The sequence below is a fragment of the Oncorhynchus clarkii genome, chromosome 4, assembly GCF_045791955.1.
Source record: "Oncorhynchus clarkii lewisi isolate Uvic-CL-2024 chromosome 4, UVic_Ocla_1.0, whole genome shotgun sequence".
Taxonomy (NCBI): domain Eukaryota; kingdom Metazoa; phylum Chordata; class Actinopteri; order Salmoniformes; family Salmonidae; genus Oncorhynchus; species Oncorhynchus clarkii.
This window is the reverse complement of record NC_092150.1, coordinates 249,777-277,280: the sequence shown is the minus strand read 5'-3', so window position 1 is coordinate 277,280 and position 27,504 is coordinate 249,777. Positions and strand designations below refer to the sequence as shown.

General features: G+C 49.9%; 1 protein-coding gene across 1 annotated transcript in view; it reads right to left on the bottom strand.

Moving 5' to 3' along the window:
* Window positions 1-27,504, bottom strand: part of LOC139406268 (anoctamin-1-like) — a 297,670-nt gene that overhangs the window by 82,043 nt on the left and 188,123 nt on the right. Inside the window, exons 13-15 of the mRNA XM_071148720.1 lie at window positions 26,861-26,943; window positions 20,405-20,482; window positions 18,418-18,477 (exon numbers count right to left, since the gene is read on the bottom strand). Coding sequence (XP_071004821.1) covers window positions 18,418-18,477; window positions 20,405-20,482; window positions 26,861-26,943 — 221 coding nt within the window. The remainder of the gene's footprint in view (window positions 1-18,417; window positions 18,478-20,404; window positions 20,483-26,860; window positions 26,944-27,504) is intronic.

Genomic DNA, 27,504 nt, shown 5'->3' with positions numbered 1-27,504 from the left:
GGGTTACGGTTGGAGTCACTGACAGGGTTACGGTTGGAGTCACTGACAGGGTTAAGGTTGGACTCGCACTGACAGGGTTACTGTTGGAGTCACTGACAGGGTTACGGTTGGACTCACACTGACAGGGTTACGGTTGGACTCACACTGACAGGGTTACGGTTGGACTCACACTGACAGGGTTGGACTCGCACCGTCAGGGTTAGACTCACACTGACAGGGTTACGGTTGGACTCACACTGACAGGGTAACGGTTGGAGTCACTGATAGGGTTACGGTTGGAATCGCACTGACAGGGTTACGGTTGGACACACTGACGGGGTTACGGTTGGACTCGCACTGACGGGGTTACGGTTGGAGTCACTGACATGGTTACGGTTGGAGTCACTGACAGGGTTACGGTTGGACTCACACTGACAGGGTTACGGTTGGACTCACACTGACAGGGTTACGGTTGGAGTCACACTGACAGGGTTACGGTTGGACTCACACTGACAGGGTTACGGTTGGAGTCACACTGACAGGGTTACGGTTGGACTCACACTGACAGGGTTACGGTTGGACTCGCACTGACAGGGTTACGGTGGGACTCACACTGACAGGGTTACGGTTGGAGTCACTGACAGGGTTACGGTTGGAGTCACTGACAGGGTTACGGTTGGACTCACACTGACAGGGTTACGGTTGGACTCACACTTACAGGGTTACGGTTGGACTCACACTGACAGGGTTACGGTTGGACTCACACTGACAGGGTTACGGTGGGACTCACACTGACAGGGTTACGGTGGGACTCACACTGACAGGGTTACGGTTGGACTCACACTGACAGGGTTGGACTCGCACCGTCAGGGTTAGACTCTCACTGACAGGGTTACGGTTGGACTCACACTGACAGGGTTACGGTTGGAGTCACTGACAGGGTTACGGTTGGAGTCACTGACAGGGTTGGACTCGCACCGTCAGGGTTAGACTCACACTGACAGGGTTACGGTTGGACTCACTGACAGGGTTACGGTTGGACTCACACAGACAGGGTTACGGTTGGACTCACACTGACAGGGTTACGGTTGGACTCACACTGACAGGGTTGGACTCGCACCGTCAGGGTTAGACTCACACTGACAGGGTTACGGTTGGAGTCACTGACAGGGTTACGGTTGGACTCACACTGACAGGGTTACGGTTGGACTCACACTGACAGGGTTACGGTTGGACTCACACTGACAGGGTTACGGTTGGACTCACACTGACAGGGTAACGGTTGGAGTCACTGACAGGGTTACGGTTGGACTCACACTGACAGGGTTACGGTTGGACTCACACTGACAGATTTTACGGTTGGACTCACACTGACAGGGTTACGGTTGGAATCGCACTGACGGGGTTACGGTTGGACTCGCACTGACGGGGTTACGGTTGGACTCGCACTGACGGGGTTACGGTTGGAGTCACTGACAGGGTTACGGCTGGAGTCACTGACAGGGTTACGGCTGGAGTCACTGACAGGGTTACGGTTGGAGTCACTGACAGGGTTACGGTTGGACTCGCACTGACAGGGTTACGGTTGGACTCAAACTGACAGGGTTACGGTTGGACTCGCACTGACAGGGTTACGGTTGTACTCTCACTGACAGGGTTACGGTTGGACTCTCACTGACAGGGTTACGGTTGGACTCGCACTGACAGGGTTACGGTTGGACTCACACTGACAGGGTTACGGTTGGACTCACACTGACAGGGTTACGGTTGGACTCACACTGACAGGGTTACGGTTGGAGTCACTGACAGGGTTACGGTTGGAGTTACTGACAGGGTTACGGTTGGACTCACACTGACAGGGTTACGGTTGGAGTCACTGACAGGGTTACGGTTGGACTCACACTGACAGGGTTACGGTTGGACTCACACTGACAGGGTTACTGTTGGACTCACACTGACAGGGTTACGGTTGGAGTCACACTGACAGGGTTACGGTTGGAGTCACACTGACAGGGTTACGGTTGGACTCACACTGACAGGGTTACGGTTGGACTCACACTGACAGGGTTACGGTTGGACTCACACTGACAGGGTTACGGTTGGAGTCACTGACAGGGTTACGGTTGGAGTCACTGACAGGGTTACGGTTGGACTCACACTGACAGGGTTACGGTTGGACTCACACTGACAGGGTTACGGTTGGACTCGCACTGACAGGGTTACGGTTGGACTCGCACTGACAGGGTTACAGTTGGACTCGCACTGACAGGGTTACGGTTGGACTCGCACTGACAGGGTTACGGTTGGACTCGCACTGACAGGGTTACGGTTGGACTCGCACTGACAGGGTTACGGTTGGACTCGCACTGACAGGGTTACGGTTGGAGTCACTGACAGGGTTACGGTTGGACTCACACTGACAGGGTTACGGTTGGAGTCACTGACAGGGTTACGGTTGGACTCACACTGACAGGGTTACGGTTGGACTCACACTGACAGGGTTACGGTTGGACTCACACTGACAGGGTTACGGTTGGAGTCACACTGACAGGGTTACGGTTGGACTCACACTGACAGGGTTACGGTTGGACTCACACTGACAGGGTTACGGTTGGACTCACACTGACAGGGTTACGGTTGGAGTTACTGACAGGGTTACGGTTGGAGTCACTGACAGGGTTACGTTTGGAGTCACTGACAGGGTTGGACTCGCACCGTCAGGGTTAGACTCACACTGACAGGGTTACGGTTGGACTCACACTGACAGGGTAACGGTTGGAGTCACTGACAGGGTTACGGTTGGACTCACACTGACAGGGTTACGGTTGGACTCACACTGACAGGGTTACGGTTGGAGTCACACTGACAGGGTTACGGTTGGACTCACACTGACAGGGTTACGGTTGGAGTCACACTGACAGGGTTACGGTTGGACTCACACTGACAGGGTTACGGTTGGACTCACACTGACAGGGTTACGGTTGGACTCGCACTGACAGGGTTACGGTGGGACTCACACTGACAGGGTTACGGTTGGAGTCACTGACAGGGTTACGGTTGGAGTCACTGACAGGGTTACGGTTGGACTCACACTGACAGGGTTACGGTTGGACTCACACTGACAGGGTTACGGTTGGACTCACACTGACAGGGTTACGGTGGGACTCACACTGACAGGGTTACGGTGGGACTCACACTGACAGGGTTACGGTTGGACTCACACTGACGGGGTTGGACTCGCACCGTCAGGGTTAGACTCTCACTGACAGGGTTACGGTTGGACTCACACTGACAGGGTTACGGTTGGAGTCACTGACAGGGTTACGGTTGGAGTCACTGACAGGGTTGGACTCGCACCGTCAGGGTTAGACTCACACTGACAGGGTTACGGTTGGACTCACTGACAGGGTTACGGTTGGACTCACACAGACAGGGTTACGGTTGGACTCACACTGACAGGGTTACGGTTGGACTCACACTGACAGGGTTGGACTCGCACCGTCAGGGTTAGACTCACACTGACAGGGTTACGGTTGGAGTCACTGACAGGGTTACGGTTGGACTCACACTGACAGGGTTACGGTTGGACTCACACTGACAGGGTTACGGTTGGACTCACACTGACAGGGTTACGGTTGGACTCACACTGACAGGGTAACGGTTGGAGTCACTGACAGGGTTACGTTTGGACTCACACTGACAGGGTTACGGTTGGACTCACACTGACAGATTTTACAGTTGGACTCACACTGACAGGGTTACGGTTGGAATCGCACTGACGGGGTTACGGTTGGACTCACACTGACGGGGTTACGGTTGGACTCGCACTGACGGGGTTACGGTTGGAGTCACTGACAGGGTTACGGCTGGAGTCACTGACAGGGTTACGGCTGGAGTCACTGACAGGGTTACGGTTGGAGTCACTGACAGGGTTACGGTTGGACTCGCACTGACAGGGTTACGGTTGGACTCAAACTGACAGGGTTACGGTTGGACTCGCACTGACAGGGTTACGGTTGGACTCTCACTGACAGGGTTACGGTTGGACTCGCACTGACAGGGTTACGGTTGGACTCGCACTGACAGGGTTACGGTTGGAGTTACTGACAGGGTTACGGTTGGACTCACACTGACAGGGTTACGGTTGGAGTCACTGACAGGGTTACGGTTGGACTCACACTGACAGGGTTACGGTTGGACTCACACTGACAGGGTTACGGTTGGACTCACACTGACAGGGTTACGGTTGGAGTCACACTGACAGGGTTACGGTTGGACTCACACTGACAGGGTTACGGTTGGACTCACACTGACAGGGTTACGGTTGGACTCACACTGACAGGGTTACGGTTGGAGTCACTGACAGGGTTACGGTTGGAGTCACTGACAGGGTTACGGTTGGACTCACACTGACAGGGTTACGGTTGGACTCACACTGACAGGGTTACGGTTGGACTCGCACTGACAGGGTTACGGTTGGACTCGCACTGACAGGGTTACAGTTGGACTCGCACTGACAGGGTTACGGTTGGACTCGCACTGACAGGGTTACGGTTGGACTCGCACTGACAGGGTTACGGTTGGACTCGCACTGACAGGGTTACGGTTGGACTCGCACTGACAGGGTTACGGTTGGAGTCACTGACAGGGTTACGGTTGGACTCACACTGACAGGGTTACGGTTGGAGTCACTGACAGGGTTACGGTTGGACTCACACTGACAGGGTTACGGTTGGACTCACACTGACAGGGTTACGGTTGGACTCACACTGACAGGGTTACGGTTGGAGTCACACTGACAGGGTTACGGTTGGACTCACACTGACAGGGTTACGGTTGGACTCACACTGACAGGGTTACGGTTGGACTCACACTGACAGGGTTACGGTTGGAGTCACTGACAGGGTTACGGTTGGAGTCACTGACAGGGTTACGGTTGGACTCACACTGACAGGGTTACGGTTGGACTCACACTGACAGGGTTACGGTTGGACTCGCACTGACAGGGTTACGGTTGGACTCGCACTGACAGGGTTACAGTTGGACTCGCACTGACAGGGTTACGGTTGGACTCGCACTGACAGGGTTACGGTTGGAGTCACTGACAGGGTTACGGTTGGACTCAAACTGACAAGGTTACGGTTGGAGTCACTGACAGGGTTACGGTTGGAGTCACTGACAGGGTTACGGTTGGAGTCACTGACAGGGTTACGGTTGGACTCGCACTGACAGGGTTACGGTTGGACTCGCACTGACAGGGTTACGGTTGGACTCGCACTGACAGGGTTACGGTTGGACTCGCACTGACAGGGTTACGGTTGGACTCACACTGACAGGGTTACGGTTGGAGTCACTGACAGGGTTACGGTTGGACTCACACTGACAGGGTTACGGTTGGAGTCACTGACAGGGTTACGGTTGGACTCACACTGACAGGGTTACGGTTGGACTCACACTGACAGGGTTAAGGTTGGACTCACACTGACAGGGTTACGGTTGGAGTCACACTGACAGGGTTACGGTTGGACTCACACTGACAGGGTTACGGTTGGACTCACACTGACAGGGTTACGGTTGGAGTCACACTGACAGGGTTACGGTTGGACTCACACTGACAGGGTTACGGTTGGAGTCACACTGACAGGGTTACGGTTGAACTCACACTGACAGGGTTACGGTTGGAGTCACTGACAGGGTTACGGTTGGACTCACACTGACAGGGTTACGGTTGGACTCACACTGACAGGGTTACGGTTGGACTCACACTGACAGGGTTACGGTTGGACTCACACTGACAGGGTTACGGTGGGACTCACACTGACAGGGTTACGGTGGGACTCACACTGACAGGGTTACGGTGGGACTCACACTGACAGGGTTACGGTTGGACTCACACTGACAGGGTTACGGATGGACTCACACTGACAGGGTTGGACTCGCACCGTCAGGGTTAGACTCTCACTGACAGGGTTACGGTTGGACTCACACTGACAGGGTTACGGTTGGAGTTACTGACAGGGTTACGGTTGGAGTCACTGACAGGGTTACGGTTGGAGTCACTGACAGGGTAACGGTTGGACTCACACTGACAGGGTTACGTTTGGACTCACTGACAGGGTTGGACTCGCACCGTCAGGGTTAGACTCACACTGACAGGGTTACGGTTGGACTCACTGACAGGGTTACGGTTGGACTCACACAGACAGGGTTACGGTTGGACTCACACTGACAGGGTTACGGTTGGACTCACACTGACAGGGTTACGGTTGGAGTCACACTGACAGGGTTACGGTTGGACTCACACTGACAGGGTTACGGTTGGAGTCACACTGACAGGGTTACGGTTGAACTCACACTGACAGGGTTACGGTTGGAGTCACTGACAGGGTTACGGTTGGACTCACACTGACAGGGTTACGGTTGGACTCACACTGACAGGGTTACGGTTGGACTCACACTGACAGGGTTACGGTGGGACTCACACTGACAGGGTTACGGTGGGACTCACACTGACAGGGTTACGGTTGGACTCACACTGACAGGGTTACGGATGGACTCACACTGACAGGGTTGGACTCGCACCGTCAGGGTTAGACTCTCACTGACAGGGTTACGGTTGGACTCACACTGACAGGGTTACGGTTGGAGTTACTGACAGGGTTACGGTTGGAGTCACTGACAGGGTTACGGTTGGAGTCACTGACAGGGTTACGGTTGGACTCACACTGACAGGGTTACGTTTGGACTCACTGACAGGGTTGGACTCGCACCGTCAGGGTTAGACTCACACTGACAGGGTTACGGTTGGACTCACTGACAGGGTTACGGTTGGACTCACACAGACAGGGTTACGGTTGGACTCACACTGACAGGGTTACGGTTGGACTCACACTGACAGGGTTACGGTTGGACTCACACTGACAGGGTTACGGTTGGACTCACACTGACAGGGTTACGGTGGGACTCACACTGACAGGGTTACGGTGGGACTCACACTGACAGGGTTACGGTTGGACTCACACTGACAGGGTTACGGATGGACTCACACTGACAGGGTTGGACTCGCACTGACAGGGTTACGGTTGGACTCACACTGACAGGGTTACGGTTGGAGTTACTGACAGGGTTACGGTTGGAGTCACTGACAGGGTTACGGTTGGAGTCACTGACAGGGTTACGGTTGGACTCACACTGACAGGGTTGGACTCGCACCGTCAGGGTTAGACTCACACTGACTGGGTTACGGTTGGAGTCACTGACAGGGTTACGTTTGGACTCACTGACAGGGTTGGACTCGCACCGTCAGGGTTAGACTCACACTGACAGGGTTACGGTTGGACTCACTGACAGGGTAACGGTTGGACTCACACAGACAGGGTTACGGTTGGACTCACACTGACAGGGTTACGGTTGGACTCACACTGACAGGGTTGGACTCGCACCGTCAGGGTTAGACTCACACTGACTGGGTTACGGTTGGAGTCACTGACAGGGTTACGGTTGGACTCACACTGACAGGGTTACGGTTGGACTCACACTGACAGGTTTTACGGTTGGACTCACACTGACAGGGTTACGGTTGGAATCGCACTGACGGGGTTACGGTTGGACTCACACTGACGGGGTTACGGTTGGACTCGCACTGACAGGGTTACGGTTGGACTCGCACTGACAGGGTTACGGTTGGACTCACACTGACAGGGTTATGGTTGGACTCGCACTGACAGGGTTACGGTTGGACTCGCACTGACAGGGTTACGGTTGGACTCGCACTGACAGGGTTACGGTTGGAGTCACTGACAGGGTTACGGTTGGACTCACACTGACAGGGTTACGGTTGGAGTCACTGACAGGGTTGCGGTTGGACTCACACTGACAGGGTTACGGTTGGAGTCACTGACAGGGTTACGGTTGGACTCACACTGACAGGGTTACGGTTGGACTCACACTGACAGGGTTAAGGTTGGACTCACACTGACAGGGTTACGGTTGGAGTCACACTGACAGGGTTACGGTTGGACTCACACTGACAGGGTTACGGTTGGACTCACACTGACAGGGTTACGGTTGGAGTCACACTGACAGGGTTACGGTTGGACTCACACTGACAGGGTTACGGTTGGAGTCACACTGACAGGGTTACGGTTGAACTCACACTGACAGGGTTACGGTTGGAGTCACTGACAGGGTTACGGTTGGACTCACACTGACAGGGTTACGGTTGGACTCACACTGACAGGGTTACGGTTGGACTCACACTGACAGGGTTACGGTTGGACTCACACTGACAGGGTTACGGTGGGACTCACACTGACAGGGTTACGGTGGGACTCACACTGACAGGGTTACGGTGGGACTCACACTGACAGGGTTACGGTTGGACTCACACTGACAGGGTTACGGATGGACTCACACTGACAGGGTTGGACTCGCACCGTCAGGGTTAGACTCTCACTGACAGGGTTACGGTTGGACTCACACTGACAGGGTTACGGTTGGAGTTACTGACAGGGTTACGGTTGGAGTCACTGACAGGGTTACGGTTGGAGTCACTGACAGGGTAACGGTTGGACTCACACTGACAGGGTTACGTTTGGACTCACTGACAGGGTTGGACTCGCACCGTCAGGGTTAGACTCACACTGACAGGGTTACGGTTGGACTCACTGACAGGGTTACGGTTGGACTCACACAGACAGGGTTACGGTTGGACTCACACAGACAGGGTTACGGTTGGACTCACACTGACAGGGTTACGGTTGGAGTCACACTGACAGGGTTACGGTTGGACTCACACAGACAGGGTTACGGTTGGACTCACACTGACAGGGTTACGGTTGGACTCACACTGACAGGGTTACGGTTGGAGTCACACTGACAGGGTTACGGTTGGACTCACACTGACAGGGTTACGGTTGGAGTCACACTGACAGGGTTACGGTTGAACTCACACTGACAGGGTTACGGTTGGAGTCACTGACAGGGTTACGGTTGGACTCACACTGACAGGGTTACGGTTGGACTCACACTGACAGGGTTACGGTTGGACTCACACTGACAGGGTTACGGTGGGACTCACACTGACAGGGTTACGGTGGGACTCACACTGACAGGGTTACGGTTGGACTCACACTGACAGGGTTACGGATGGACTCACACTGACAGGGTTGGACTCGCACCGTCAGGGTTAGACTCTCCCTGACAGGGTTACGGTTGGACTCACACTGACAGGGTTACGGTTGGAGTTACTGACAGGGTTACGGTTGGAGTCACTGACAGGGTTACGGTTGGAGTCACTGACAGGGTTACGGTTGGACTCACACTGACAGGGTTACGTTTGGACTCACTGACAGGGTTGGACTCGCACCGTCAGGGTTAGACTCACACTGACAGGGTTACGGTTGGACTCACTGACAGGGTTACGGTTGGACTCACACAGACAGGGTTACGGTTGGACTCACACTGACAGGGTTACGGTTGGACTCACACTGACAGGGTTACGGTTGGACTCACACTGACAGGGTTACGGTTGGACTCACACTGACAGGGTTACGGTGGGACTCACACTGACAGGGTTACGGTGGGACTCACACTGACAGGGTTACGGTTGGACTCACACTGACAGGGTTACGGATGGACTCACACTGACAGGGTTGGACTCGCACTGACAGGGTTACGGTTGGACTCACACTGACAGGGTTACGGTTGGAGTTACTGACAGGGTTACGGTTGGAGTCACTGACAGGGTTACGGTTGGAGTCACTGACAGGGTTACGGTTGGACTCACACTGACAGGGTTACGTTTGGACTCACTGACAGGGTTGGACTCGCACCGTCAGGGTTAGACTCACACTGACAGGGTTACGGTTGGACTCACTGACAGGGTTACGGTTGGACTCACACAGACAGGGTTACGGTTGGACTCACACAGACAGGGTTACGGTTGGACTCACACTGACAGGGTTGGACTCGCACCGTCAGGGTTAGACTCACACTGACTGGGTTACGGTTGGAGTCACTGACAGGGTTACGGTTGGACTCACACTGACAGGGTTACGGTTGGACTCACACTGACAGGTTTTACGGTTGGACTCACACTGACAGGGTTACGGTTGGAATCGCACTGACGGGGTTACAGTTGGACTCACACTGACGGGGTTACGGTTGGACTCGCACTGACAGGGTTACGGTTGGACTCGCACTGACAGGGTTACGGTTGGACTCACACTGACAGGGTTATGGTTGGACTCGCACTGACAGGGTTACGGTTGGACTCGCACTGACAGGGTTACGGTTGGACTCGCACTGACAGGGTTACGGTTGGAGTCACTGACAGGGTTACGGTTGGACTCACACTGACAGGGTTACGGTTGGAGTCACTGACAGGGTTGCGGTTGGACTCACACTGACAGGGTTACGGTTGGACTCACACTGACAGGGTTACGGTTGGACTCACACTGACAGGGTTACGGTTGGAGTCACTGACAGGGTTACGGTTGGAGTCACTGACAGGGTTACGGTTGGACTCACACTGACAGGGTTACGGTTGGACTCACACTGACAGGGTTACGGTTGGACTCACACTGACAGGGTTACGGTTGGACTCGCACTGACAGGGTTACGGTTGGACTCGCACTGACAGGGTTACGGTTGGACTCGCACTGACAGGGTTACGGTTGGAGTCACTGACAGGGTTACGGTTGGAGTCACTGACAGGGTTACGGTTGGACTCACACTGACAGGGTTACGGTTGGACTCACACTGACAGGGTTACGGTTGGACTCACACTGACAGGGTTACGGTTGGAGTCACACTGACAGGGTTACGGTTGGACTCACACTGACAGGGTTACGGTTGGACTCACACTGACAGGGTTACGGTTGGACTCACACTGACAGGGTTACGGTTGGAGTCACTGACAGGGTTACGGTTGGACTCGCACTGACAGGGTTACAGTTGGACTCGCACTGACAGGGTTACGGTTGGACTCGCACTGACAGGGTTACGGTTGGACTCACACTGACAGGGTTACGGTTGGAGTCACTGACAGGGTTACGGTTGGAGTCACTGACAGGGTTACGGTTGGACTCACACTGACAGGGTTACGGTTGGACTCGCACTGACAGGGTTACGGTTGGACTCGCACTGACAGGGTTACGGTTGGAGTCACTGACAGGGTTACGGTTGGAGTCACTGACAGGGTTACGGTTGGACTCACACTGACAGGGTTACGGTTGGACTCACACTGACAGGGTTACGGTTGGACTCACACTGACAGGGTTACGGTTGGAGTCACACTGACAGGGTTACGGTTGGACTCACACTGACAGGGTTACGGTTGGACTCACACTGACAGGGTTACGGTTGGACTCACACTGACAGGGTTACGGTTGGAGTCACTGACAGGGTTACGGTTGGAGTCACTGACAGGGTTACGGTTGGACTCACACTGACAGGGTTACGGTTGGACTCACACTGACAGGGTTACGGTTGGACTCGCACTGACAGGGTTACGGTTGGACTCGCACTGACAGGGTTACAGTTGGACTCGCACTGACAGGGTTACGGTTGGACTCGCACTGACAGGGTTACGGTTGGAGTCACTGACAGGGTTACGGTTGGACTCAAACTGACAAGGTTACGGTTGGAGTCACTGACAGGGTTACGGTTGGAGTCACTGACAGGGTTACGGTTGGAGTCACTGACAGGGTTACGGTTGGACTCGCACTGACAGGGTTACGGTTGGACTCAAACTGACAGGGTTACGGTTGGACTCGCACTGACAGGGTTACGGTTGGACTCACACTGACAGGGTTACGGTTGGACTCGCACTGACAGGGTTACGGTTGGACTCGCACTGACAGGGTTACGGTTGGACTCACACTGACAGGGTTACGGTTGGAGTCACTGACAGGGTTACGGTTGGACTCACACTGACAGGGTTACGGTTGGAGTCACTGACAGGGTTACGGTTGGACTCACACTGACAAGGTTACGGTTGGAGTCACTGACAGGGTTACGGTTGGACTCACACTGACAGGGTTACGGTTGGACTCACACTGACAGGGTTACGGTTGGAGTCACACTGACAGGGTTACGGTTGGACTCACACTGACAGGGTTACGGTTGGACTCACACTGACAGGGTTACGGTTGGACTCACACTGACAGGGTTATGGTTGGAGTCACACTGACAGGGTTACGGTTGGACTCACAATGACAGGGTTACGGTTGGGACTCACACTGACAGGGTTACGGTTGGACTCACACTGACAGGGTTACAGATGGACTCGCACTGACGGGGTTACGGCTGGAGTAACTGACAGAGTTACGGTTGGAGTCACTGACAGGGTTACGGTTGGACTCGCACTGACAGGGTTACGGTTGGACTCCACTGACAGGGTTACGGTTGGACTCGCACTGACAGGGTTACGGTTGGACTCGCACTGACAGGGTTACGGTTGGACTCGCACTGACAGGGTTACGGTTGGACTCACACTGACAGGGTTACGGTTGGACTCGCACTGACAGGGTTACGGTTGGACTCGCACTGACAGGGTTACGGTTGGACTCGCACTGACAGGGTTACGGTTGGACTCGCACTGACAGGGTTACGGTTGGAGTCACTGACAGGGTTAAGGTTGGACTCGCACTGACAGGGTTACGGTTGGACTCGCACTGACAGGATTACGGTTGGACTCGCACTGACAGGGTTACGGTTGGAGTCTCTGACAGGGTTACGGTTGGACTCGCACTGACAGGGTTACGGTTGGACTCACACTGACAGGGTTACGGTTGGACTCACACTGACAGGGTTACGTTTGGAGTCACTGACAGGGTTACGGTTGGAGTCACTGACAGGGTTACGGTTGGACTCACACTGACAGGGTTACGGTTGGACTCACACTGACAGGGTTACGGTTGGACTCGCACTGACAGGGTTACGGTTGGACTCGCACTGACAGGGTTACGGTTGGACTCGCACTGACAGGGTTACGGTTGGACTCGCACTGACAGGGTTACGGTTGGAGTCACTGACAGGGTTAAGGTTGGACTCGCACTGACAGGGTTACGGTTGGACTCGCACTGACAGGATTACGGTTGGACTCGCACTGACAGGGTTACGGTTGGAGTCTCTGACAGGGTTACGGTTGGACTCGCACTGACAGGGTTACGGTTGGACTCACACTGACAGGGTTACGGTTGGACTCACACTGACAGGGTTACGTTTGGAGTCACTGACAGGGTTACGGTTGGAGTCACTGACAGGGTTACGGTTGGACTCACACTGACAGGGTTACGGTTGGACTCACACTGACAGGGTTACGGTTGGACTCACACTGACAGGGTTGGACTCGCACCGTCAGGGTTAGACTCACACTGACAGGGTTACGGTTGGACTCACACTGACAGGGTTACGGTTGGAGTTACTGACAGGGTTACGGTTGGAGTCACTGACAGGGTTACGGTTGGATTCACTGACAGGGTTAAGGTTGGACTCGCACTGACAGGGTTACTGTTGGACTCGCACTGACAGGGTTACGGTTGGAGTCACTGACAGGGTTACGGTTGGAGTCACTGACAGGGTTACGGTTGGAGTCACTGACAGGGTTACGGTTGGACTCACACTGACAGGGTTACGGTTGGACTCACACTGACAGGGTTACGGTTGGACTCACACTGACAGGGTTGGACTCGCACCGTCAGGGTTAGACTCACACTGACAGGGTTACGGTTGGACTCACTGACAGGGTTACGGTTGGACTCACACTGACAGGGTAACGGTTGGAGTCACTGACAGGGTTACGGTTGGACTCACACTGACAGGGTTACGGTTGGACTCACACTGACAGGGTTACGGTTGGACTCACACTGACAGGGTTACGGTTTGAATCGCACTGACGGGGTTACGTTTGGACTCGCACTGACGGGGTTACGGTTGGAGTCACTGACAGGGTTACGGCTGGAGTCACTGACAGAGTTACGGTTGGAGTCACTGACAGGGTTACGGTTGGACTCGCACTGACAGGGTTACGGTTGGACTCCACTGACAGGGTTACGGTTGGACTCGCACTGACAGGGTTACGGTTGGACTAGCACTGACAGGTTTACGGTTGGACTCGCACTGACAGGGTTACGGTTGGACTCACACTGACAGGGTTACGGTTGGACTCGCACTGACAGGGTTACGGTTGGACTCGCACTGACAGGGTTACGGTTGGACTCGCACTGACAGGGTTACGGTTGGAGTCAATGACAGGGTTACGGTTGGACTCACACTGACAGGGTTACGGTTGGAGTCACTGACAGGGTTACGGTTGGACTCACACTGACAGGGTTACGGTTGGTCTCACACTGACAGGGTTAAGGTTGGACTCACACTGACAGGGTTACGGTTGGAGTCACACTGACAGGGTTACGGTTGGACTCACACTGACAGGGTTACGGTTGGACTCACACTGACAGGGTTACGGTTGGAGTCACACTGACAGGGTTACGGTTGGACTCACACTGACAGGGTTACGGTTGGAGTCACACTGACAGGGTTACGGTTGGACTCACACTGACAGGGTTACGGTTGGACTCACACTGACAGGGTTACGGTTGGACTCACACTGACAGGGTTACGGTTGGAGTCACTAACAGGGTTACGGTTGGAGTCACTGACAGGGTTACGGTTGGACTCACACTGACAGGGTTACGGTTGGACTCACACTTACAGGGTTACGGTTGGACTCACACTGACAGGGTTACGGTTGGACTCACACTGACAGGGTTACGGTTGGACTCACACTGACAGGGTTACGGTGGGACTCACACTGACAGGGTTACGGTGGGACTCACACTGACAGGGTTACGGTTGGACTCACACTGACAGGGTTACGGATGGACTCACACTGACAGGGTTGGACTCGCACCATCAGGGTTAGACTCTCACTGACAGGGTTACGGTTGGACTCACACTGACAGGGTTACGGTTGGAGTTACTGACAGGGTTACGGTTGGAGTCACTGACAAGGTTACGGTTGGACTCACACTGACAGGGTTACGTTTGGAGTCACTGACAGGGTTGGACTCGCACCGTCAGGGTTAGACTCACACTGACAGGGTTACGGTTGGAGTCACTGACAGGGTTACGGTTGGAGTCACACTGACAGGGTTACGGTTGGACTCACACTGACAGGGTTACTGTTGGACTCGCACTGACAGGGTTACGGTGGGACTCACACTGACAGGGTTACGGTTGGACTCACACTGACAGGGTTACGGTTGGACTCACACTGACAGGGTTACGGTTGGACTCACACTGACAGGGTTACGGTTGGACTCACACTGACAGGGTTACGGTTGGACTCACACTGACAGGGTTACGGTTGGAGTTACTGACAGGGTTACGGTTGGAGTCACTGACAGGGTTACGGTTGGACTCGCACTGACAGGGTTACGGTTGGAGTCACTGACAGGGTTACGGTTGGACTCACACTGACAGGGTTACGGTTGTAGTCACTGACAGGGTTACGGTTGGACTCACACTGACAGGGTTACGGTTGGAGTCACTGACAGGGTTACGGTTGGACTCACACTGACAGGGTTACGGTTGGAGTCACTGACAGGGTTACGGTTGGACTCACACTGACAGGGTTACGGTTGGACTCACACTGACAGGGTTAAGGTGGGACTCACACTGACAGGGTTACGGTTGGACTCACACTGACAGGGTTACGGTTGGAGTCACACTGACAGGGTTACGGTTGGACTCACACTGACAGGGTTACGGTTGGAGTCACACTGACAGGGTTACGGTTGGACTCACACTGACAGGGTTACGGTTGGACTCGCACTGACAGGGTTACGGTGGGACTCACACTGACAGGGTTACGGTTGGAGTCACTGACAGGGTTACGGTTGGAGTCACTGACAGGGTTACGGTTGGAGTCACTGACAGGGTTACGGTTGGACTCACACTGACAGGGTTACGGTTGGACTCACACTTACAGGGTTACGGTTGGACTCACACTTACAGGGTTACGGTTGGACTCACACTGACAGGGTTACGGTTGGACTCACACTGACAGGGTTACGGTGGGACTCACACTGACAGGGTTACGGTGGGACTCACACTGACAGGGTTACGGTTGGACTCACACTGACAGGGTTACGGATGGACTCACACTGACAGGGTTGGACTCGCACCGTCAGGGTTAGACTCTCATTGACAGGGTTACAGTTGGACTCACACTGACAGGGTTACAGTTGGACTCACACTGACAGGGTTACGGTTGGAGTTACTTTATCTTGCTTTATCTTGGCCAGGTTGCAGTTGTAAATGAGAACTTGTTCTCAACTTGCCTACCTGGTTAAATAAAGGTTAAATAAAATAAAAAATACTGACAGGGTTAGACTCACACAGACAGGTTTAGGGTTAGACGCATACTGACATGGAAATCATGTGCCTGTTTACTGAAAGTCTCAACATCTCTCTAGCTAGTCTACCTTCTCTCTCTATATATAATCTGAGGTAATCTGCGGAAGGTAAGCAGCTTTTGGCTAAACCAACCAGAGCAGGGGTTCCCACACACACACGCACGTGCACACACACACACGCACGTACACACACGCACGTACGCACGTACACACACACAGGTTTATTTACTAAATTGCAGTTAAGCCTTAGCATTAGCATCCTTCAGTTCAAAACAATGGAAGCTTTGTTAGCATCCTTCAGTTCAAAACAATGGAATCTCTGTTAGCATCCTTCAGATAAAAACAATGGAAGCTCTGCAAGCAACCTTCAGATAAAAACAATGGAAGCTTTGCTAGCATCCTTCAGATAAAAACAATGGAAGCTCTGCTAGCATCCTTCAGATAAAAACAATGGAAGCTCTGTTAGCTTGATCTGTAACAAAACAGTAGGAGCTCGTCAGCATGCTTTGTTTAACAAATTCAATGGAACTCCTCCCTCTCTCTTCCCTCCCAACCTCTCTCCAGCCCACCACTTCTCCCTCCCTCCCTCCCTCCCTCCCTCAACTTCTCTGTCCCTCCCTCCCCTCCCACAACTTCTTTCCCTACCTCCCTGCCTCCCTCTCTCTCTCTCCTTCCCTCCCACCACTTCTCTCCTTCCCGCCCTCCACTCCCACAACTTCTTTCTTTCCCTCTCCCTCCTTGCTTCTCTCTTTCCCTCCCACCACTTATCTCCTTCCCTCCCTTCACTCCACCACTTCTCTCCCCTCTCCCTCCTTGCTTCTCTCCTTCCCTCCCAGCACTTCTTTCTTTTCCTCCCTTTCTCTCTTTCCCTCCCTCCCTCCTCTCCTCCTTCCCTCGCACCACTTCTCTCCCCCCTCCCTCACCCGCTTTCCTTCCACTACTTCTCTTTTCCTTCCTTCCTTCCTTCCTTCCTTCCTTCCTTCCTTCCTTCCTTCCTTCCTTCCTTCCTTCCGTCCCACCACAGCTCTCCTTCCCTCCCTCCCACCACTTTCTTTACCTCCTTCCCTCCCTCTCTCCTCCCTCCCACCACTTCTCTTTCCCTCCCTCCCTTTCTCTCTCCTTCCCTGCTTCCCTCCCCTGCTTCCCTCACTACTTCTTTCTTTCCCTCCCTCTCCTTCCCTCCCCCTCCCTCCATTTCTCCATCCTTCCCTATCTCCTTCTCTCCTTCCCTTGCTCCCTCCCACCACTTATCTCCCCCTCTCTCCCTCGCTCTTTCCATTCCTCCCTCCCTCTGCTCTTTCCATTCCTCCCTCCCTCCTCTCCCTCCATTCCTCCCTCCCTCCTCTCCTTCGATTCCTCCCTCCCTCCCTCCCTCCTTTCATGCCTCCCTCCATTCCCCCCCTCCTCTCCTTCCATTCCTCCCTCCCTCCATTCCTCCCTCCATTCCTCCCTCCTCTCCTTCCATTCCTCCCTCCCTCCTTTCATGCCTCCCTCCATTCCCCCCCCTCCTCTCCTTCCATTCCTCCCTCCTTCCATTCCTCCCTCCCTCCTCTCCTTCCATTTCTCCCTCCCTCCCCTCCTTCCATTCCTCCTTCCATCCTCTCCTTCCATTCCTCCCTCTCTCCTCTCCTTCCATTCCTCCTTCCCTCCCTCCTCTCCTTCCATTCCTCCCTCCCTCCTCTCCTTCCATTCCTCCCTCCCTCCTCTCCTTCCATTCCTCCCTCCCTCCATTCCTCCTTCCCTCCTTCCCTCGCTCCCTCCTTCCCTCGCTCCCTCCTTCCCATCCCATCCATCCTCTCCTTCCATTCCTCCCTCCCTCCCCTCCTTCCATTCCTTCCTCTCTCTGTCCATCAGTTGTACCTGTGAGAGCATCATGTCTTTCCCTCCTTCCATTCCATTCCTCCCTCCCTCCATTCCCCCCTCCCACCCTCCATCAGTTGTACCTGTGAGAGCATCGTGTCTTTCCCTCCCTCCTCTCCTTCCATTCCCCCCTCCCACCCTCCATCAGTTGTACCTGTGAGAGCATCTTGTCCTTCTCTCCCTCCTCTGCTTCGCCATACCCCACTCCACCCAGCTGCAAATAATAGAAGGCATAATGTCATCACACACACACCTGTATGCTAACACACACCATATATACTTACAGTACCAGTCAAAAGTTTGGAGACACCCACTCATTCAAGGATTCTTATTTATGTTACTATTGTCTACATTGTAGAATAATAGTGAAGACATCAAAACTATGAAATAACACAAATGGAACCATGTAGCAATCAAAAAGTGTTAAACAAATAAAAATATATTTTATATTTGAAATTCTTCAAAGTTTTTTTGCCTTGATGACAGCTTTGCTCACTCTTGGCATTCTCTCAACCAGCTTCATGAGGTAGTTGGTGCTACATGAAGCTGGTTGAGAGAATGTCAAGTGTGCAAAGCTGTCATCAAGACAAAGGGTGGCTATTTGAAGAATCTCAAATATAAAATATATTTTGATTTGTTTAACACTTTTTTGGTTAGTACATAATTCCATATGTGTTTTACAATGTAGAAAATAGTAAAAATAAAGAAAAAACCTTTGAATGAGTAGGTGTTCTAAAACATTTGACCGGTAGTCTAGCTCTATATATCTCTATCTATAAATATCTATAACTATATCTACAGAATATATCAATCTATGTCTATATACAGTGCCTTGCAAAAGTATTTATTCCCCTTGGAGTTTTTCCTATTTTGTTGCATTACAACCCGTAATTTAAATGGCTTTTTATTTGGATTTCATGTAATGGACATACATACACAAAATAATCAAAATTGGTGAAGCGAAATGAAAAAAATAACTTATTTAAAAAAAATCTAAAATTGAAAAGTGGTGCGTGCATATGTATTCACCCCCTTTGCTATGAAGCCCCTAAATAAGATCTGGTGCCATCAATTACCTTCAGAAGTCACATAATTAGTTAAATAAAGTGCACCTGTGTGCTATCTAAGTGTCACACGATCTCACATGATATATATATATTAATCAGAGGCAACAAAGAGACCAAAGATAACCCTGAAGGAGCTGCAAAGCTCCACAGCGGAGATTGGAGTATCTGTCCCTAGGTCCACTTTAAGTCGTACACTCCACAAAGCTGGGCTTTACAGAAAAGTGGCCAGACAAAAAGCCATTGCTTAAAGTGTTGTGGGAAAAAGCCATGTGGGAAACTCCTCAAACATATGGAAGAAGGTACTCTGGTCAGATGTGACTAACACTGAGTTTTTTGGCCATCAAGATATACGCTATGTCTGGCGCAAACCCATCACCTCTCATCACCACGAGAACACCATCCCCATGTTTTTCATTGGCAGGGACTGGGAAACTGGTCAGAATTGAAGGAATGATGGATGGCGCTAAATACAGGGAAATTCTTGAGGGAAACCTGTTTCTGTCTTCCAGAGATATGAGACTGGGACGGAGGTTCACCTTCCAGCAGGACAATGATCCTAAGCATACTGCTAATGCAACACTCAAGTGGTTTATGGGGAAACAATTAAATGTATTGGAATGGCCTAGTCAAATCCCAGACCTCAATCCAATTGAGAATCTGTAGTGTGACTTAAAGATTGCTGTACACCACCGGAACCCATCCAACTTGAAGGAGCTGGAGCAGTTTGGCTTGAAGAATGGGCAACAATCCCAGTGGCTAGATGTGCCAAGCTTATAGAGACATACCCCAAGAGACTTGCAACTGTAATTGCTGAAAAAGGTTGCTCTACAAAGTAGATCATGCACGCTCAAGTTCTGTTTTTTTTGTCTTATTTCTTGCTTGTTTCACAATAATATTTTGCCTTTTCAAAGTGGTAGGCATGTTGTGTAAATCAAATGATACAACCCCCCCCCCAAAAAAATATATATTTTAATTCCAGGTTGTATGGTAACACAATAGGAAAAATTCCAAGGGAGGTGAATACTTTTGCAAGCAACTGTATCTCTCTATCTATATAGATATTATAATAAATACCTCATTCCTCCTTTTTGTCCCGCTCTTATTCCGTCTCTTCTCTTGTAGGATTTGATCATACTCTGGCCTGGGGGTTTCCTGAGACACACAAACAAACACACTGAAGGCACACAAACACACAGACAACATATACTGTATCTCACACTATGATCACTAAAAGGTGCAACAATGACGTCTAGTTGATTATCCATTTATAGATCAAACGTGCTCAGTTAAAGATTAAAAATGTAAAAAGATTTAAAAATGTAACTAGGCAAGTCAGTTTAAAACAAATTCTTATTTATAATGACGGCCTACTCCGGCCAAACACTCATGACGCTGGGCCAATTGTGCGCCGCCCTATGGGACTCCCAATCACGGCCGGTTGTGATACAGCCCTGGATCGAACCCGGGTCTGTAGTGCCTTAGACCCTTGCGCCACTCAGGATCCCCAAAGATAATAGATAAATAAGGTACAAAATGCTCATTTATAGATAATCAGGTCAAACATACCCAGTTATCAATAATCAGGTAAAACATGCCCATCAGGTAAATTAAATCAAACTTTATTTGTCACCTGCGCCGAATACAACATGTGTAGACCTTACTGTGAAATGCTTACTTACAAGCCCTTAACCAACATGGTGGTCTGCTTGAAATATGTTGTTATGACAGACTCGGTCAGGGAGAGGTTGAAAATGTCAGTGACCACTTGCCAGTTGGTCAGCGCATGCTCAGAGTACACGTCCTGGTAATCCGTCTGGCCCAGCGGCTGTGTGAATGTTGACCTGTTTAAATGTCTTACTCACATCGGCTATGGAGAGCGTGATCACACAGTCGTCCGGAGCAGCTGATGCTCTCATGCATGCTTCAGTGTTGCTTGCCTCAAAGCAAGCAGAGAAGTTATTTAGCTCGTCTGGTAGGCTCGTGTCACTGGGCAGCTCGCAGCTGTGCTTCCCTTTGCAGTCCGTAATAGTTTGTAAGTCCTGCCACATCCGACGAGCGTTGGAGCCAGTGTAGTACGATTCGATCATAGTCCTGCATTGACGCTTTGCCTGGAATTTCTTCTAACCGTCCCGGTTAGAGTCCTGCTCCTTGAAAGCGGCAGCTCTACCCTTTAGCTCAGTGTGGATGTTGCCTGTGATTGCCATTGCTTCTGGTTGGGGTATTTTACGTACAGTCACTGTGGGGATGACGCCATAAATACACTTATTGATGAAGCCAGTACTGATGCGGTGTACTCCTCAATGCCGTCAGAAGAATCCTGGTACATATTCCAGTCTGTGCTAGCAAAACATTCCTGTAGATTAGCATCTGAGTCATCTGACAACTTCCTTATTGAGCGAGTCACCGGTACTTCCTGCTATAATTTTCGCTTGTAAGCAGGAATCAGGAGAATACAGTTATGGTCAGATTTGCCAAATGGAGGGCGAGGGAGAGCTTTGTAAGCGTCTCTGTGTGTGGAGTAAAGGTGGTCTAGAGTTTTTTTTCCCTGTTTGCACATTTAACATGCTGGTAGAAATGAGGTAAAACAGATTTAAGTTTACCTGCATTAAAGTCCCCGGCCACTAGGAGTGCCGCCTCTGAATGAGCATTTTCTTGTTTGCTTATGGCCTTATACAGCTTGTTGAGTGCCATCTTAGTGCCAGCATTGGTTTGTGGTGGTAAATAGACAGCTACAAAAAATATAGATGAAAACTCTCTTGGTAAATACTGTGGTCTACAGCTTATCATGAGATACTCTACCTCAGGCGAGCAAAACCTTGAGACTTCCTTAATATTAGATTTTGTGCACCAGCTGTTATTTACACATAGACACAGACCACCACCCCTTGCCTTGCCGGAGGCAGCTGTTCTATCTTGCTGATGGACTGAAAACCCAGCCAGCTGTATGTTATCTATGTTGTCGTTCAGCCACGACTTGGTTGAACATAAGATATTACAGTTTTTATTATCCCGTTGGTAGGATATTCGTGATTGGAAATCATCCATTTTGTTATCCAATGATTGCACATTGGCTAATAGGACGGATGGTAGAGGGGGATTACTCACTCACCGTCGGATCCTTACAAAGCACCCCGACCTACGTCCCCGATATCTCTGTCTCTTCTTCATGTGAATGATGGGATTTGGACCTTGTCGGGTGTCTGAAGTAAATCCTTCGCATCCGACTCGTTAAAGAAAAAAAATTCATCCAGTTCGAGGCGAGTAATCGCTGTTCTGATATCCAGAAGCTCTTTTCGGTCATAAGAGACTGTGGCAGAAACATTATGTACAAAATAAAAAATAAATAAAAAAAAGTTACAAATAATGTGAAAAAACACACACAAAAGCACAATTGGTTAGGTGAGCGTAAAATGGCAGCCATCTCTTCCGGCGCCATCATAATATCCATGCTGCTAAATCAGCTTCTTGATATGCCATACCTGTCAGGTGGATGGATTATATTAGCAAAGAAGAAATGCTCTTTAACAGGGATGTAAACAAATGTGTGCACAACATTTGAGAGAAATTAGCTTTTTGTGCATATGGAACATTTCTGGGATCTTTTATTTCCACTCATGAAACATTGGGCCAACACTTTACATGTTGCGTTTATATTTTTATTTAGTATGCATATGAAGTGGGTAAAACAGGGTGTAAACATGAAAGGGACCAGTGTTCAATTACTATATACATAGGGCAGGGTCTCTAAGGTGCAGTGTAGAGTCCCGGGTGGTAGCTGAATAGCAACAATTTCACTTCTATCACTCCAGTGTTAACTTGCTAAACTGTAATTACTTTGCTACTATGGCCTATTTATTGCCTTACCTCCTCATGCAATTTGCACACACTGTATATAGACTTTCTTTTTTTCTATTGTGTTGTTGACTGTACGTTTGTTTATTCCATGTATAACTCTGTGTTGTTGTTTCTGTCGCACTGCTTTGCTTTATCTTGGCCAAATCGCATTTGTAAATGAGAACTTGTTCTCAACTAGCCTAGCCTTAAATAAAGCCTTAAATAAAGGTGAAATAAAAAAAATTATGACTAAGTTCATGGCAGGGTGCTGACTATAACAGTCTGATGGCCGGAGATAGAAGAATCAAACCGAGAGACTGAAAAACAGCAACTGTACTGTCTCTGCCTTTTAGATGGTACTGTGGTGAACAGGCCGTTCATGGGTGGCTGAGGTCCTTGATGATCTTCATGACCCTGGTGTAGATCTTCTTGCCCCCAGTGTAAAGCGTTGGGCTGACTGCGCCACCCTCTGGAGAGCCCTGCAATTGCGGACAGTGTAATTGCCATGCCAGACAGTGATACAGTCAGACAGGATGCTCTCATTGGTGCATCTGTAGAAGTTTGTGAGGGTCTTAAGGGCCAAGCCAAATTCCTTCAGGCCCCTGAGGTTGAAGAGGCGCTGGACCATTTCAGGTTGTCGGTGATGTGCCGAGGAGCAGATAGCACACTGCTTAAATAGACCCTGAAGAGCTTAACCACAGCGTGGCCAGTAATAAACTGCTTCTGAACATTTCTAAAACCTAAGAGCAGTGTATTTGGTACAAATCATTCCCTAAGCTCTAGACCTCAACTGAATCTGGTAATGAATGGTGTGGCTGTTGAAGTAGAGGAAACTAAACTAATTAGTGTTAACTTCACTTGTAAACTGTCATGTCAAATAATATAGATTCAATGGTTATAAAGATGGGGAAAGGTTTGTCCATAATAAAGAGATTGGCTGCTTTTTTTGACATCACACTCCAAAAAGCAAATCCTGCAGGCTCTAGTTTTATCTTATCTTGATTATTGTCCAGATATGTGGTCAATTGCTGCAAGAAAATACCTAATTAAGCAGCTGCTGCCCCAGAACAGAGTGGCACATCTTGTTCTTCATTGTAATCAGAGGGTTAATATAAATACAATCCATTCCAGTCTCTTCTTTTTATAAGACTCATTAATGTGTTAAAAATTCCAAATTATTTGCATAGTCACCTTACACACAGCTCTGACACACACTTACTGCACTAAATATGCCACCAGGGGTCTTTTCAGTCCCCAAATCCAGACCAAATTCAAGAAAGTGTGCAATATTATATAGAGCAATTACTGCATGCTGTGGACCACAGGAAGAGGAGAGGTTGCTTTTGTAACAGCTAATGGGGATTCCAATAAAATAACAAATACAGAAGCAGCTCTTTCTCCAGCTAACTCACTGCATTAACAGACCTTGAAGCAGCTCTTTATCCAGCTCACTGCTTTAACAGACCCTAAAACAGCTCTTTATCCAGCTCACTACTTTAACAGACCCTAAAGCAGCTCTTTATCCAGCTCACTGCATTAACAGACCCTAAAGCACCTCTTTATCCAGCTCACTACTTTAACAGACCCTAAAACAGCTCTTTATCCAGCTCACTACTTTAACAGACCATAAAGCAGCTCTTTATCCAGCTCACTGCATTAACAGACCTTGAAGCAGCTCTTTATCCAGCTCACTGCTTTAACAGACCCTAAAGCAGCTCTTTATCTAGCTCACTGCTTTAACAGACCATAAAGCAGCTCTTTATCCAGCTCACTGCTTTAACAGACCCTAAAGCAGCTCTTTATCCAGCTCACTGCTTTAACAGACCCTAAAACAGCTCTTTATCCAGCTCACTACTTTAACAGACCCTAAAACAGCTCTTTATCCAGCTCACTACTTTAACAGACCCTGAAGCAGCTCTTTATCCAGCTATCGTACCACTTTAACAGAACCTGAAGCACTTACCTATACTAACCACTGATTTAACAGACCCTGAAACAGCTCCTTTTCCAGCTCACTGCTTTAACAAACCCTGAAACAACTCTTTATACAACTAGCTAACTGTTTTAATAGACCCGGAAGCAGCTCTTTTTCCAGCTAGCTCAATGTTTTAACAGACTTTGAAGCAGCTATTTATCCAGCTAGCTCACAAATTTAACAGACCCTGAAACAGCTCTTTATTTAGCCAGGCCACTGCTTTAAAACACCCTAAAGCAGCTTTTTACCCAGCTAGCTCACTGCTTTAATCGAACCTGAAGCAGTTTTTAATCCAGCAAGCTTCTTTAACAGACCTAGAAGCAGCTTTTTATCCAGCCAGTTCACTGGTTTAAAACCTCTCTGGGATAGGGGGGACGCAAATGTCCCACTTGGCCAATTGCCAGGGAAATGCAGAGCGCCAGATTCAAATAAAATACTATAAAATTCAAACTTTCATTAAAACACACATGTAAGATACCAAATTAAAGCTACACTTGTTGTGAATCCAGCCAACATGTCAGATTTCAAAAAGGCTTTTCGGCGAAAGCATAAGATGCTATTATCTGATGATAGCACAACAGTAAACAAAGATAGAAATAATATTTCAACCCTGCAGGCGCTACACAAAACACAGAAATAAAATATAAATCATGCCTTACCTTGGACGAGCTTCTTTTGTTGGCACTTTTGTTGGCACAATATGTCCCATAAACATCACAAATGGTCCTTTTGTTCTATTAATTCCGTCCATATATATCCAAAATGTCCATTTATTTGGCGCGTTTGATCCAGAAAAAAACAGCTTCCAATTTGCGCAACTTCACTACAAAACATCTCAAAAGTTACCTGTAAACTTTGCCAAAACATTTCAAACTACTTTTGTAATAAAACTTTAGGTATTTTTAAACGTTAATAATCGATCAAATTGAAGACGGGTCTATCTGTTTTCAATACAGGACAACAACAAACTGACGCTACTTTTCTAGTCTTGCCCAACTCTCAACAGTGTTACACTGTTTCAAGATGGCCGTACTTCTTCATTTCACAAAGGAATAACCTCAACCATTTTCCAAAGACTGGTGACATCCAGTGGAAGCGGTAGGAACTGCAAACAAGTGCCTGAGAAATCCAGTTCCCCAATGGAATATCATTGAATAGACAGTGACCTCAATGTTTTTTTTCTGAATGGTTAGTCCTCGGGGTTTTGCCTACTACATAAGTTCTGTTATACTCACAGACATTATTCAAACAGTTTTAGAAACGTCAGAGTGTTTTCTATCCAAATCTACTAATAATATGCATATCTTATATTCTTGGCATGAGTAGCAGGAAGTTGAAATTGGGCACGCTATTTATCCAAAAGTGAAAATGCTGCCCCCTATCCCAAAGAGGCAAGAAAACTCAATCTCAGGTAGGGGTATTTTTTTATTTAGTTTATTTAGTAAACATTTCACGGTAAGGTCTACACCGATAAGGTCTACACCGCTTGTATTCAGCGCATGTGACAAATACAATTTGATTTGATATAAGCATGCTGACAGAGAGATGACAGTGTGTAGTGTGGGGTGTGTGTGTGTTTGGGTGTGTGTGTGTGTGTGTTCGGGTTTAAGAGGATAATCTGCAAAGATGGGGAGCTGGTATCACCTCTTGACATCATAGAGCAGCAGGTCATGACCCTAGTAACGCTAACATGCCGTTTAAGTCAGTGTGTCTGGTCCTACCTCCTCGTCCTCTAGACTGGTCAGATCCCAGGCATGTTTCAGACACATCTGCCTCCTCTTCCAGTGCTCCAGAAAAAAAGCAGCTAAACACACACACAAAAACGTTAAAAGGACCTGAAATGTATTAGAACTCTCAGTGGCCAAAGCCCCTAAAAGCTATGTAGCTTAATTTGTTGCTAGTAAGTAGGGGCAGTAGTGGGTTAAGTAGGGGCAGGCAGTGGGGCAGGCAGGTAGGGGAAGTAAGGGGGCAGGCAGTGGGGCAGGCAGGTAGGGGAAGTAAGGGGGCAGGCAGTGGGGCAGGCAGGTAGGGGAAGTAAGGGGGCAGGCAGTGGGGCAGGAAGGTAGGGGAAGTAAAGGGGCAGGCAGGTAGGGGAAGTAAGGGGGCAGGCAGTGGAGGTAGGGGAACGGTAGGAGCAGTAGTGGGTAGAGGTTGACCGATTATGATTTTTCAACGCCGATACCGATTATTGGAGGACCCCCCCCAAAAAACGATACCGATACCGATTATTGGAGGACCAAAAAAAAGGCAGATACCGATTATTGGAGGACCCAATATGAACACTTATTTTAACTTAATATAATACATCAATAAAGTCAATTTAGCCTCAAATAAATAATGAAACATGTTCAATTTGGTTTAAATA